This window comes from Monodon monoceros, unplaced genomic scaffold (genome assembly GCF_005190385.1).
Source record: "Monodon monoceros isolate NGI ecotype Baffin Bay Population unplaced genomic scaffold, NGI_Narwhal_1 Super_Scaffold_2, whole genome shotgun sequence".
NCBI classification, from domain to species: domain Eukaryota; kingdom Metazoa; phylum Chordata; class Mammalia; order Artiodactyla; family Monodontidae; genus Monodon; species Monodon monoceros.
Genome location: NW_021703776.1, coordinates 103,586,922 through 103,601,785, shown reverse-complemented (window position 1 = coordinate 103,601,785; position 14,864 = coordinate 103,586,922). Strand labels below are relative to the sequence as shown.

Genomic DNA, 14,864 nt, shown 5'->3' with positions numbered 1-14,864 from the left:
CGCCCAAAGCGCGTCCAGAAACAACCAGTTTCCGACCTTTTACTTACTTCGGCGGAGTGACAGCTCCCGCGGGAGGCCTCCTGCTGGATGCCGCCGAGGGCTCTGCCCGCGGGGCTCGTGCTGGTGAAGGGCGCTGACTGCTGCGGCCATACAGGATAAACGCCTGCTAACCCGGCGCGCCGGCCCGCCCACCTCCGTTAGTTCACCCTCACCGGCGGGGGGAGTACGCGCCCGGAGACCCGACCCCAACCGCCAGCTCCTTCCTCACCGTGCTCCCTGCGGAATTTCGCCTGCACCCGCTGGCCTCCGCTCCCCGGGGGCGCGGCCACCCGAGCCCCGCCCGGCAGGCCCCGCCCCTCAGCCTCAGGCCCCTCAGGAGTCGCGGCGCGCTCCTCTGACGCGCGGCGCCTTCCTCTGACGTCAAGACCCGCCCCCTCCCCGCCCCGGCTCGCGCGGCGCCCGCCCTCAGCAGCCCGAGCGGCTTCTTCTGAGGCGGCGGTTGAGGCAGCGCCCGGTGTTTTGGTCGCGGTCTGTGCAGCGGCAGGCTGCTCCCGTCCCGGCCGGCGGGGCGGCCGTCCAGCCCCTCGGGCCGGCAGGCGATGGTGCGGTGGAGTGCGCGGACGCGGGCGGCGTGGCGGCGGGCATGAAGGAGGATGGAAGGGCAGGACGAAGTGTCGGCGCGGGAGCAGCACTTCCACAGCCAAGTGCGAGAGTCCACGGTGAGCGCCCTCCGCCCGCCCCCTCCCAGCCTGCCGCCCGCCTGTCCCTCCCATCCCCTTCCCTTCCCCCTCGCGGCCCTCGTGGTCTCCCCTGTACCGCTTCCCCGCCCCCGCCCTCGCCCCTCCGCCTCGCGCCGCGCCCCTCCCCCAGGCTCCGCTCCCCGCTCTGCGCCCACCTGCTCTCAGTCCTGGGCGCGGTCCCGTCGAGTCACCTGTCCGGCCCCCGGGAGTGCTTCGGGGCCGCCTGCGCCCTCCTTCCCCAGGGCTCTTCCCGGGCCGGGTTAGCGGCGTCGGCCCTCCAGGCGGTGGACGACAGTCCCGCGGCCCGCGCACCGTTGCCTGGCACGTCCCTGGCCTGGCACGGTAGACAGGTGTGCGGGCGGGTGTCTGGCGGGACCTGGGTGGCCCCGCGCAGGCGCCGGGGTGTGGCCGGGCTCGCTCTCCCAGCCCGAGTAGTCACCTCGGCCGGGTTAGCGCCCACCTTTCCGCCCCTCACCCGTCGCCCTCCTCCCTTCTTGGGCTGAGCCCGAAACCTTGCGTTTGGGTGTGAAGGCCGGCGATGGGTGGGATTGAGGGCCTGGGCAGAAGTCCTCTGTGCCCTGGAAGCAGCTTCTGAAGGAAGTCATCCTTTCTTGGTCCCTTGTTTCTTCTGTGCTGCTGGCAGGGGTCGGGAAGCAGGCTCGGCCGTAGGAGTCTACGTTGATGTTTTTACCTTTTCCTGGAGCACTAGAACACGTTGTGGTTGTGTTTGTTTATGTTTTCATAGCAATGTAAAATATATACATGTTGTGCATTTGTGTTTATTCCTCCCCTCTTCTAACTAACTTCTCTCAAATTCAGTCAGTCTCTTGGTTTTTGAGAATTGCCTGGTTTGTGTAGTTCTTGTTCTAGAAAATTGAGAATCACTTTGCCAAGTCATATCTTGGAATAAAGAGGTATAAATTCTGAACTGGTGGATTCTGCTACGGCGTATTAGTTTAAAGTTTTAAATTGAAGCTAAAATAAACAGAGAAGTACATCATCATACATGTCCAGCTCGAAGCACTTTAAACACACCTGTGTAATTCTGAACACAGACTGTGAAACACAATTAGTATTAGCATCTCAGAGGCCCATCCCTTTTCCCCCGTCCAGTTGCTCTCCTCTCCACCAAGAGTAATCACTGTCCTGGCTTTAGTAGATTAGCTTAGTTTTGAACTGTTATGTAAGTGGAGCCTTACAGTATGCCCTCTTTTGTGTCCGATTTCCTTCACTCAACAGCGTTTGTGAAATTCCTCTCTGTTGTACGTAGTTGCAGTTCACCCCGAATGCTGTAGTTGTGTGACTATAGCACAATTTATGTTTATTTCACTGTTGGTGGGCACTTCAGTAATTTTCGGGTTGTGGTTACGAGTATTCTTGTACATGTCTTCTGGTGAACATGTGGACGCATTTGTTAGGTCCATACCCAAGGATGGAACCTCTAGGTTATAGGTTGTGGGTTTGTTCATCTTTAGTAGATACTTTTAAACAGTTTGCCAAAGTGGGTTGTACCAATTTACACTCCCACCAGCGCTGTAGGAGAGGCGTGATTTGCTTCCCATCTGTAGGACACTTAGTATTTTCTGGGTTTTTTTTTTCTTTTTTTAAAAATTTTTAGCCATTCTGGTAAGTGTCATGTATTTGTTGCACAAAAGACTTTATTTGCATTTTCCTGATAATAATGAATTTCAGCACCTTTTCATATGTGTATTGGCCATTTGGAAATCTTCTTTTGTGAAGAGTCTTCAGGTCTTTTTCCCACTTTTAAACTTATTTATTTATTTTTTAAAACTAAGTAACAGCCTTTCTTTTTTTTAATTGCTTATTTTAAAAACAAATTTATTTATTTAATTTATTTATTTTCCTTATTTTTTTTGGCTGCGTCGGGGTCGTAGTTGCCGCACGCGGGGTCTTTCGTTGCGGGCTTCTCTCTAGTTGTGGCGCACGGGCTCCAGAGCGCGTGGGCTCTGTAGTTTGCGCCACGCGAGCTCAGTAGTTGTGGCGCGGGCTTAGTTGCCCCGCGGCATGTGGGATCCTAGTTCCCCCACCAGGGATCGAATCCGCGTCTTCTACATTGGAAGGCAGATTCTTTACCACTGGACCGCCGGGGAAGTCCCTTGTTTATCTTTTTAATATTGATTTGCGAGAGTTGTTTATGTTTTCTGGATATGATACTTTGGTCATGTATATGTATATATATGTGTATACATGTGCAAACGTGTGTGTGTGTATATATATAGTAAATCTTTTTTTCATTCTGGGGATGCTTTTTCACTTGCTTAATGATATCTTCTAATGAGCAGAAATTCTTAATTTTAATATAGTTCACTTTATTAGAATTTTTTTTTATGATCGGTATGTTTTATGTCCTGTTTAAGAAATTTTTGCTTACTCCAAGGTAAGGAAGATGTCCTCTTGTGCTTTTCTCTAAATGGTTTATTGATTTACTCTTCTCATTTAAACCTACAGTTCATCTGGAATTTATTTTTTGTGTATGTTGTAAAGTAGGATTCGTATATATTTTTTTCACATGGATGTCCAATTGCTTCAGCACCATTTATGACCTTAGTCACAAATTAGGTATAACTGTATATTTGTGGGGTTTAATTTCGATTCTATGCTGTTTCATTGGTCTATTTGTTTTTGGCTTTATTTTAAATTAACAGATGTTCTCTTATTTGGATTGAGAAAGGGACCCACGTTATAGTAGCCAGGAGCTTTATTTTTGCCTCCTACCCTAGAAACACCCTAGAAACACTGAAACACTGATTCTAGAATTCCTTAGTTCTGCTCCTCCTCACCCCTACTTCTCCTGCACCAGCACCCTTGGGTGGTGGGTATACGCTGCCCTCTGCAGAACCAGTGCAGACAGTGACCAAGCTTAGTGAATTTCCAGTCTTTGACTTTCCTTCCTCAAAGTATTTATATTTAGAGTGAGTATAAATGCTTGATTTTTCTCTAGGACTTGTTGCCAATTCTTTTATTTATTAACTTTTTTAATTAAACAAATTCAAAAATTTTAAAAATTTTATATTATCATCGATTTACAATGTTTTGCTAGTTTCAGGTATACAGCAAAGTGACTCATTTATACATATACATATATCCATTCTTTTTCAGATGCTTTTCCCATATAGGTTATTACAGAGTATTGAGTAGAGTTCCCTGTGCTGTACAGTAGGTCTTTGTTGATTATCTATTTTATATATACTTGTGTGTGTTTGTTAATCCCAAACTTCTAATTTATCCCTCCTGCAGCCCCCCCCTTTGGTAACGGTAAGTTTGTTTTTGAAGTCTGTGAGTCTGTTTCTGTTTTGTAAATAAGTTCATTTGTATCATTTTTTTTCAAGAGTCCACATATAAGTGATGTCATAAGATATTTGTCTTTTTCTCTGTCTGACTTCACTTAGTGTGATAATCTCTAGGTCCATCCATGTTGCTGCAAATGGCATTATTTCATTCCTTTTTTTATGGCTGAGAAAATATCCCATTGTATATATGTACCACATCTTATTTATCCATTTTTCTGTTGATGGACATCTAAGTTGCTTCCATGTCTTTGCTATTGTAAATAGTGCTGCAGTGAATATTAGGGTTCATGTATCATTTTGAACTATGGTTTTCTCTGGATACACGCCCAGAAGTGGGATTGCTGGGTCCTATGGTAGTTATATTTTTAGTTTTTTAAGGAACCTCCATACTGTTCTCCATAGTGGTTGTACCAATTTACATTCCCACCAACAGGGCAAGAGAGTTCCCTTTTCTCCACATCCTCTCCAGCATTTGTCGTTCGTAGACTTTTTGATGATGGCCATTCTGACCAATGTGAGGTGATACCTCATTGTAGTTTTGATATGCAGTTCTCTAATAATTAGTGATGTTGAGCATCTTTTCATGTGCTTTTTGGCCACCTGTATGTCTTCTTGGGAGAAATGTCTGTTGAGATCTTCTGTCCTTTTTTTTTTGTTTGTTTTGTTTTTTGCGGTACGCGGGCCTCTCACTGTTGTGGCCTCTCCCGTTGCGGAGCACAGGCTCCGGACGCACAGGCTCAGCGGCCATGGCTCACGGGCCCAGCCGCTCCGCGGCATGTGGGATCTTCCCATACTGGGGCACGAACCCGCGTCCCCTGCATCGGCAGGTGGACTCTCAACCACTGCGCCACCAGGGAAGCCCCTTCTGTCCATTTTTTTGATTGGGTTGTTTGTTTTTGTGGTATAGAGCTGCATAAGATGTTTGTATATTTTGGAGATTAATCTGTTGTTGGTTGCTTCATTTGCAAATATTTTCTCCCATTCTGTGGGTTCTCTTTTTGTTTTGTTTATGGTTTCCTTTGCTGTGCATAAGCTTTGAAGTTTAATTAGGTCTCATTTGTTTATTTTTGTTTTTATTTTCGTTACTCTAGGAGGTGGATCCAAAAAGATATGGCTGCAATTTATTATTATTATTTTTAAAAATGTTTATTTATTTGGTTGCGCTGGGTCTTAGTTGCGGCAGGTGGATTCCTTAGTTGTGGCTTGCTGGCTCCTTAGTTGCAGCACGTGGGCTCCTTAGTTGCGGCTCTCCGGCTCCCCAGTTGTGGCATGCGAACTCTTAGTTGTGGCATGCATGTGGGATCTAGTTCCCGGACCAGAGATCGAACCCAGGCCCCCTGCATTGGGAGCGTGGAGTCTTATCCACTGCACCACCAGGGAAATCCCAGATATTGCTGCAATTTATGTCAAAGAGTATTCTGCCTATGTTTTCTTCTAACAGTTTTATAGTATCTGGCCTTACATTTAGGTTTGTGTATGGTGTTAGAGAATATTCTAATTTCATTCTTTTACATGTAGCTGTCCAATTTTCCCAGCACCACTTATTGAAGAGATTGTTTTTTCTCCACCGTATATTCTTGCCTCCTTTGTCGTAGATTAATTGACGATAGGTGCGTGGGTTTACTCCTGGGCTTTCAGTCCTGTTCCATTGATCTGTATTTCTGTTTTTCTGTGCCAGTACCGTACTGTTGTGATTACTGTAGCTTTGTAGTATAATCTGAAGTTAGGGGGCCTGATTCCTCCAACTCCATTTTTCTTTCTCAGGATTGCTTTGGCTATTTGGGGTCTTTTATGTTTCCATACAAATTAAAATTTTTTTTGTTCCAGTTCTGTGAAAAATGCCATTGGTAATTTGATAGGGATTGCATTGAATCTATAGATTGCCTTGGGTAAAATAGTCATTTTGACAGTATTGATTCTTCCAATCCAAGGACACGGTATGTCTATCCATCTGTGTCATCTTCGATTTCTTTCATCAGCATCTTATAGTTTTCAGAGTACAGGTCTTTTGCCTTCTTAGGTAGGTTTATTCCTAGGTATTTTATTCTTTTTGATGTGATGGTAAATGGGATTGTTTCCCTAATTTCTCTTTCTGATCTTTTGTTTTTAGGAATGCAGGAGATTTCTGTGTGTTAATTTTGTATCCTGCAACTTTACTAAATTCAGTGATGAGCTCTAGTAGTTTTCTGGCAGCATCTTTATGATTTTCTGTGTGTAGTATCATGTCATCTGCAAACAGTGACAGTTTTACTTGTTTTCCAATTTGGATTCCTGTTATTTCTTTTTCTTTTCTGATTGCCATGGTCTCAGTTCTTTTAATTATTCAACTCTTTTTGGTTTTGCCTAAAAGATAAAATATATGTAACCTTCAATTTACCATTTTAAAGTGTTTATTCCAGTGACATGAAGTACATTTGCATTGTTGTGCGACCATCACCACTATCCATCTCCAGAACTTTTTCGTCATTCCAAACTGAAACTGTCTCCTTTGGTCAGTAACTCCCCGTTCCTCTCTCCTTCTGGTAACCACCACTCTACTTTCTATCTCTCTAAATTTTATTGGCTTGGCCAAAAAGTTTGTTCAATTTTTTTTTTTTTCCGTAAGAAGGCTCTACTAGTGCTTAGTTGTCTTTAACTTCATTCGAAACAATTTTGTTAGATTGTATTGTGACAGCTGTCATATCAGCGTGCATTTAAAAAAAACTTATCAAAATTGGTGAATTTTTGTGTAGCCATTTTAATATTGAAGATGGAAGGAAAAAAGCAACATTTTTGTCATATTATGCTTTATTGTTTCAAGAAAGGTAAAAATGCACCTGAAACCCAAAAAAAGATTTGTGTAGTGTATGGAGAAGGTGCTGTGACTGATCGAATATGTCAAAATTGGTTTGTGAAGTTTCGTGCTGGAGATTTCTCGCTGGACGATGCTCGACAGTCTGGTAGCCCAGTTGAAGTTGATAGCGATCAAATCGAGACATTAATTGAGAACAATTAACCTTTTACCCCGTGAGGGATAGCCGACGTACTCAAAATATCCAAATCAAGCACTGAAAATCATTTGTACCAGCTGGGTTATGTTGATTGCTTTGATGTTTGAGTTCCACATAAGTTAAGTGAAAAAAACCTTCTTGACTGTACTTCCGCATGCGATTCTCTACTTAAACATAACGAAAACGTTCCATTTTTAAAACAAATTGTGACTGTCAATGAAAAGTGGATACTGTGCAATAATCTGGGACAGAAGAGATGGTGGGGCAAGCAAAATGAACCACCACCAACCACACCAAAGGCCGGTCTTCATCCAAAGAAGGTGATGTTGTGTATATGGTGGGATTGGATGGGAGTCCTCTATTATGAGCTCCTCCTGGAAAACCAAATGATTAATTCCAACAAGTACTGCTCCCAGTTATACCAAGTGAAAGTAGCACTCGACGAAAAGCATACAGAATTAGTCAACAGAAAACACATAATTCCATCAGGATAGCGCAAGACTGCATGTTTCTTTGATGACCAGGCAAAAACTGTTAGCTTGGCTGGGCAGTTCTGATTCATCCTCCATATTCACCAGACATTGCACTTTCGGATTTCCATTTATTTTGGTCTTTACAAAATTCTCTTAATGGAAAAAATTTCAATTCCCTGGAAGGCTGTAAAAGGCATCTGGAACAGTTCTTTGCTCAAAAAGATAAAAAAGTTTTAAGAAGATGGAATTATGAAGTTGCCTGAAAAATGGCAGAAGGTAGTGGAACAAAATGGTGAATATGTTGTTCAATAAAGTTCTTGGTGAAAATGAAAAATATGTCTTTTATTTTTACTTAAAAACCAAGGGAACTTTTTGGTCCAGGTATTTTGGTCCATGTAAGTGGAGTCATACAATATTTGTCCTTTTGTGTCTGGCTTATTTCACTTAGCATAATGCTGTCAAGTTTCATCCATGTTGAAGCATGTGTCAGAATTTCTTTCCTTTTTAAGGCTGGATAATATTCTGTTATGTGTATATACCATGTTTTGCTTATCCATTCATCCGTCCGTGGACATTTGGGTTGTTTTCTGGCTACTGTCAATAATGCTGCTATGAACATGTTTGAATATTCAGATGAATGAATGAATGAATGAATATTTGTTCCAGACCTTGCTTTCAATTCTTTTAGGTATAGACCCAGAATTGGAATTGTTGGATCACATGGTAATCCTATGTTTAATTTTTTGAGAAGCTGCCATGTTTTCCACAGTGGCTGGACCATTTTACATTCCCAACAGTCATGTGCCAGGGTTTCAGTTTCTCCATATCTTCACCAACACATGTTGTTTTCTGTTTTTTTAACAATAATAGTTACCCTAGTGGGTGTGCAGTGGTAGCTCATTATGGTTTTGATTTGTGTTTCCCTGATGATTAGTGACATTGAGCATTGTTTCATGTGCTTTTGGACATTTGTATATTTTCTTTGAGGAAATGTCTATCTAAGTCCTTTGCCCATTTTTGAATTGGGTTGTTTTGTTGTTGAGTTTTAGGAGTTCTTTATATATTCTGGATGTTAATTCCTTTGTGATTTGAAAATATTTTCTCCCATTCTGTGGGTTGCCTTTTTTTAATCTATTTATAGTGTTCTTTGGTGGACTAAAACTTTAAATTTTGATTTAGTCCAATTTACGTATTTTTTGTCATTGTGGCTTGTGTTTTTGATGTTATATCCAAGAAATCATTGCTAAATTCAATGTCATGAAGATTTTTCCTTATGTTTTCTTCTAAGAGTTGTGTAGTTTTAACTTACATTTATGAGGTCTTTGATCTGTTTTGAGTTAATTTTTGTATGTGGTACAGTGTTTAACTTTTAAATGCTCATGTAATAATTTTACTTTCTCTTTAATACTATGAATATCTCAGAGTTCTCTTGTCAGTTACTATAATGATTACATTTAGCTCCTACTATCAACTAAATGTAACGATCCATTTCCTTTTGCTGTCTTTTTTCCTTTTCCTTTTGTACTTCAGGTGCACAAAATTGGATTATCTTTAATCCTTGGTTCACACACAAACTTTTCATTTGTTTGTCTGTGACCTGCTTTTGATTAACCTGTTTTTAAACAATATACACACATGAACCATCACTCAGGATTCTAAAGCATTGACTAGCTTATTAATACCCATCAGGAGAGCTGAAACATTGACAGTAATTTATATGTACCTATTTCTTATGCTGCCATAGTTGCACAGCAACATTTGTCTTTCAGTACATCTGTTCTTTGGATACATTTATTTAGATATCTTCAAAGTGGTTATCTTACATTGATGCCACTTTCACCAGTATAGTTAAAATGATCACAGATTAATACACGACTGTACTAAAAAGTCTCCATAATCCCTTCACTAAATTAATAAGAAATAACACTTATCGAGTACTGACCAGGTTATCTTATTTGAAGATAACAACCCAGTGAAGTAGGTACTTCACAGCATCTGTCACAGTGTGCGATAGAGCCACAGTTTGAATCCAGGCAGGCTCATCCCACAGCCTGTACTCTGTTTACAGCCTATAAGGTTTAAACCTCCACCATGACAGGGTTCAGTGGCATCCAGCTAGGTCAGTGACATAAAATGGAGAGTTGGCTTACTGTAAGGCTGATGAAAGGACCAAGGAGAGCCTATGAAGCTCGCTGGCTGGGAGCTTTGGGGTCTGGCTGCATAATCTAAATTCTTCCTTATCCTAGTTGTGGACAAAACTCCCTCACTTGGCTGTAATGTATTTGGGGACAATCCTAGGGTTGACTGGGACTATTACAACAGTAGAGGTTTTAGGACCCTGCCATTTTTTTGGCTCCCTTTTGGCTAAATAGGAGTGGGGAAAAATGGGGGTGCCAGGAATCATCCTCCACCTGCTGCTTCCTTAGGTGAGGTTACCTGCCTTTTCCTACCACGGTCTTGCCCTCACCTCCATGGCTTACTCCTTGTGCTAGAGCTTAAAACTTCGTCCTTTTCTCTTGAGAATAGGGGTTGGGCAGAAGATTGAGCCAATCACCAATGTTGTACATAAATTTGGAATTCAGTTGTCTGGGGATCCATAGTCTTTCCTGACCTTTGTCATTGCTCTTCAGCCAAAGACCGCCAGGAACACACTTGTAGTTGGATAAGTTAGGTTTATTGCATGTTACAGTGAGGGAAAATGCATACCGTGGGGAACTGTGAGGCATCTCAGTAAGAGAGTATTAGAAAACAACTTTTTAAAATAGGATTTGGGCTTGTGTTAGGTAATTTGGGAAGAGTTAATGGAAGTGAAGTGGGGCTTTGATATGTATTGGATGCTGTTAGGAAGCAGAGATAATTCTATGACTGGATATCTTAATAGATCTTATCTTGAAGGAGAAAGATTTGAGTGAGGCTAAAACTATAATTGTTAAAGATGTAAGTCATTCTTACTAGCCAGTGTGGGGAAATGTTTGGTCATTTCTATGATTTGGACAGTGTCCATGTTTCTCATCTTTGTTGAGGCATGACTACAGAGTGGTCTTATTCTTTATCCATTATGGTCATAGAGTGGCCTTCTCTGATGTTAATGTTCTCTGAAGTTGTTTATTTTCGACGGGAGAATCAAGACCTAGCTGTGAGTACCTGGCTGTGAGTTGCTAGCCAGTTTGAAGGTTGCTTCAAGGCCTATTGATAGTAGCAGGCCAGCTCCCAGATGCAGGGGATGCTTTTCCCTTTCTCATTGTGGTCATAAAATCTTAGAGTGGATGGTGTAGTAGATATAAATCCAATAGCCAATATATATGGAGATGATTTTACAGTATTGGTGAACAAAGAAGAATGGGATAGAGGTATAGAGGATTCTTTGTATTTGAGTTTGCTGAACCTGGGTTAAATCAATTTCCCTTGGTAGGCGGTACAGTGGCCCGTAACGATGTCCACGTGGTAATCTCTGGAGCCTGTGAATATGTTATCTTAGGTGGCAGAAGTGCTTTGCAGATGTAATTATGTTAAGGGGAAGATTATCCTGGATTATTTGCGTGAGTGCAATTACAAGGGTCCTTATAAGAGGGAGGCAGGAGGGTCAGAGTTTGAGAAGATGTGACGACAACCAGAGGTTGGAGTGATGCACTTTGCGGGTGGAGGAAGGAGCCACAAGTCAAGGAATGTGGGTGGCCTCCAGAGTCTGGGAAAGACAAGGACATGGATTTTCCCTTAGAGTCTCCAGAAGAAACTAGCCCTGCTGATACCTTGCTTTTAGCACAGTGAAACCCGTGTTGGATTTTTGACCTCCAGAACTATGAGGTAATAAATTTGTGTTAAGTCACTAAGTTTGTGGTAATTGGTTGTAGCAGCTTTGGCCTGTGATGTGCTCCTTGTGGGTATACATCACCTGTTTCTAGTTCTGTACTTGAGGTTAAAGGGGACTGAGGCATTCCTCATTATACTTGAGATGATTTTTCCTTTTTCCCTATTCTTTTCCTTCTTAAGTGGCAATTGGAAGTATATTTCCTGAGATATGTAGGCATCCAAAGAATGTCATATCCTTTCAGCATGATTTTTAGTGTTAGTCTTCCTTTTGTATCCAAGCCAAAATTATGCAGTAGGATAGAGTATAAATCCTTTGAGAGCCATATGTTTTTGCTTTATTCTCCACAGTGTCTGTAGTAGATATTTGTAGGTCACTCATGATAATATTAGGGCTTTGAAGATTATATGTAAATATAATATTACAGGTCAATTTCCTGAAAACCTTGGTAGTAAGATAATTCAGGGAACTTATGGCGTTATAGCAAAAAAGAGACATGAGGGAATAAAGTTCAGAATTTCTTTTTGAAATCCCTTATAAATGTTTTAACACTTAAAACAACTCAGAAAGGACACCAAATAAAGATAAAAAATTCTAATTTTACGCTGCTAATATCTATCATCCTTTGTGTGTTAGAATCTTTCAGGATCCACTTCTCTAGAATATCAATGGAATTCTTATAAATGCATTTTGGATTATTTTGAATAGTATGTATTCCGAGAAGTATTTCTTTATGGCTCTCACTCTGTCCAGATGTTTAGCGTCTTTCTGCTTTTTGACTTGGAGTTTTTAGCTCCTGAGACCCTGCTCCTCGCTGTCATTCCACTGGCACTGAAGAACTGTGTGCTGGAGGTGGGAGAGGCTTTGGGTGACCTTTTCCAGTCACTGGGCATAGAACCCTAGCTCTGCCCTTGAGGACTCCGTGTCAGAGCACTTGTTACCTTTTATGTGCTTGTCTTCCTACTGCCCTCACAGACTGTGGTGGGGTGCCGTCCGAGGTGTCTTTGTAAAAACCATTCCTCTCTGTCTTCCTACTTGACCTGTTTTTCCATTGCTGACCCATCTCCACCAGCCAGAATTTCTTGGCTTTTGAAAAGGTTTGTAGAAACAAATTTGTGTAAACTTGAAATTGCATGAGGGGAACTTAAAGTTGGAGAGGGAATACAATATTTTTTTTCCTTTGTGGCTCTTTGCGGCAGGACTCATGATAAAACTCATAGTGCTTTAGTTGTGTGGGCCATAGACTCTCAAGATAGGAATTTTTAAAGTTATTCTGATGTTTAATTAAAAGTTTTTCTATGTGTGTATCTTTTTGGGGGCTTGGGTTTCAGGAACATTCCACATATCCCTTAAAGTAGGAGTTTTTGACCTTAAGAAGTCATTTATCTAACATTATTTTAGTTCTTCTCAAATTTACTGTGTCTGTATCTTTCATAGAGCACCATAACTAAATAAGGAATTTTACAAAAAGCTGGGCATCTAGGACTGCAAACAGTGTTTGTTTCACCAGCATGGTAATTCATGAGATGGTGATTTTATGGGATTGATGTTGTATATTTTAATATCAGATGTAGTATTGAGGCCTATAACTGTTGCTATCCCTCGTCTAATACTCTCTCAGACCCCCAGTTTTAACCATTAGGCTCTATTGAGAGCCTGTGTTTCTCCCTACTGCACTGCAGTACTGGAAGCGGAACATGGAGGCAGATTTGTTGGCTCTGGATTGGGGCAGAGTAGGCTCCAGTCATATCTTGGCGGCCAACTAGCTGTGTGGTATTGGGGAAGTTGCTTAATCTCTTGGAATCTTACTTTCCTTGTCTACAAAACTGGGAATTACAATACCTACCTCAGTGAGAATTACATGAGACAGTGTTAGGAAGGTGCTTGGCACAGTGCTGAACACCTGATCATATGGGATTTGTTGTTTCTGTGGACTTTGGTTAAGCTTGTTCAAGAATAGATGATTTTTGAACTAGTTTCAGTGTTCTACTATTTACCAAGAGCACTTGATATAGCTTTGTTAACTTAATGTCTAGTTGTTAAAAGAGCAAGGTGATGGGAACTTTTTTCTTCATATTCATATTCTGTACTTGCTCTCCAGGAAGCTCCATGCAGTGGTTTTCAAATTTGTTCCAGGGCTAGCCCAGTGCAAAATTTTTTGGGGCCCAGTGCAAAATGAAAATATGGGTTCTTTGTTCGAAAAGCAGGAAGAAAATGCAATTAAAGGTACTAAAATATAAAGCATTTTCCTTTATTCAGTGGTTTTTTCCCAACTTGTCATATTTTTTTACATGCTATTCAATGTTGTTTTAAGTAAAAAAATTAAATTAGCATGAATTTTTTTTTTGGAATTTATTTTTTATTTATTTATTTTTGGCTGTGTTGGGTCTTCGTTGCTGCGCTCGGGCTTTCTCTAGTTGTGGCGAGTGGGCTTCTCACTGCGGTGGCTTCTCTTGTTGCGGAGCACGGGCTCTAGGTGCGCGGGCTTCAGTAGTTGTGGCTCAAGGGCTCTAGAGCACAGGCTCAGTAGTTGTGGCGCATGGGCTTAGTCGTTCCGCAGCGTATGGGATCTTCCGGGACCAGGGGTTGAACCCGTGTGCCCTGCATTGGCAGGCGGATTCTTAACCACTACACCACCAAGGAAGCCCTATTACCATGAATTTTACCATTCATCTTGATATGGTGCAATACAAGTTTTAAATGCAAATGTTAAGAGCATTTGACTCATATGAAATCACTGAAATTGTACAATGTACATTTAGTAGTTCATACATGTATGTGTATTTTGTTCTTGTCAGAACAATGGGAATGCTGCACAAAACCAACTCAACTGGTTTTTAAAGTTTTATTGAGATATAATTCACATATCATACAGTTCACCCATTTCGGTGATTTTTAGTATATGCATGAATCGTGCAGCCATCACCACAATCTAATGATAGAACATTTTTATTATCTTAAAAAGAAATATACCCTTTAGCAGTTCATTCCCCATTTACCCCCGAATTCTCCTTCCAGTTCTAGACAACCACTAATCTATCTTTGCCTACTCTGGATATTTCATATTAATTGAATCATGCAATATGTGGTTTTTTTTTAGTGTCTAGCTTCTTTCAATTAGCATGATGTTTTCAAGGCTCATCATGTTGTAGCATGCATCAATAGTCCATTCTTTTTTATGGTCAAATAATATTCTGTTGTATGGATGTGCCATGTTTTAGTTATTCATTCTTTAGTTGATGGAGCTTCAGGTTGTTTCCACTTTTTGGCTCTTATGAAAAGTGTTGCTGTGAACATTTGTGTACAAGTTTTTGTGTGGACATGTCTTTTTATTTCTCTTGGGTGGAATTGCTAGGTCATATGGTGATAACTCTGTGTTTAATATTTTGAGGAACTGATAAACTATTTTCCAGAATCATGGCACCATTTCACATTTCTGCCACCAACATGAGAGTTCCAGTTTCTCCATATTCTCTTCAACACTTGTTATTAAAGGTCTTTTTGGTTTTTAATTATAGCCATCCTGGTGAGTATTATGTATT

At 41.4% G+C, this 14,864-nt stretch overlaps 1 protein-coding gene across 4 annotated transcripts in view; it reads left to right on the top strand.

Annotated features, from left to right (window-relative positions):
• The first annotated feature begins 450 nt into the window (after nt 1–450).
• LMBR1 (limb development membrane protein 1) overlaps nt 451–14,864 on the top strand; it is a 175,560-nt gene continuing 161,146 nt past the window's right edge. For 2 of the 4 annotated variants that reach the window (XM_029233650.1, XM_029233646.1), the window contains exon 1: nt 476–719. In XM_029233650.1, the coding sequence (XP_029089483.1) occupies nt 654–719 (66 nt within the window). In that variant the 5' untranslated portion in view covers nt 476–653. Of the gene's footprint in view, nt 720–14,864 lie in introns of all 4 variants that reach the window. The other 2 variants (XM_029233647.1, XM_029233648.1) reach the window with 2 other exon arrangements.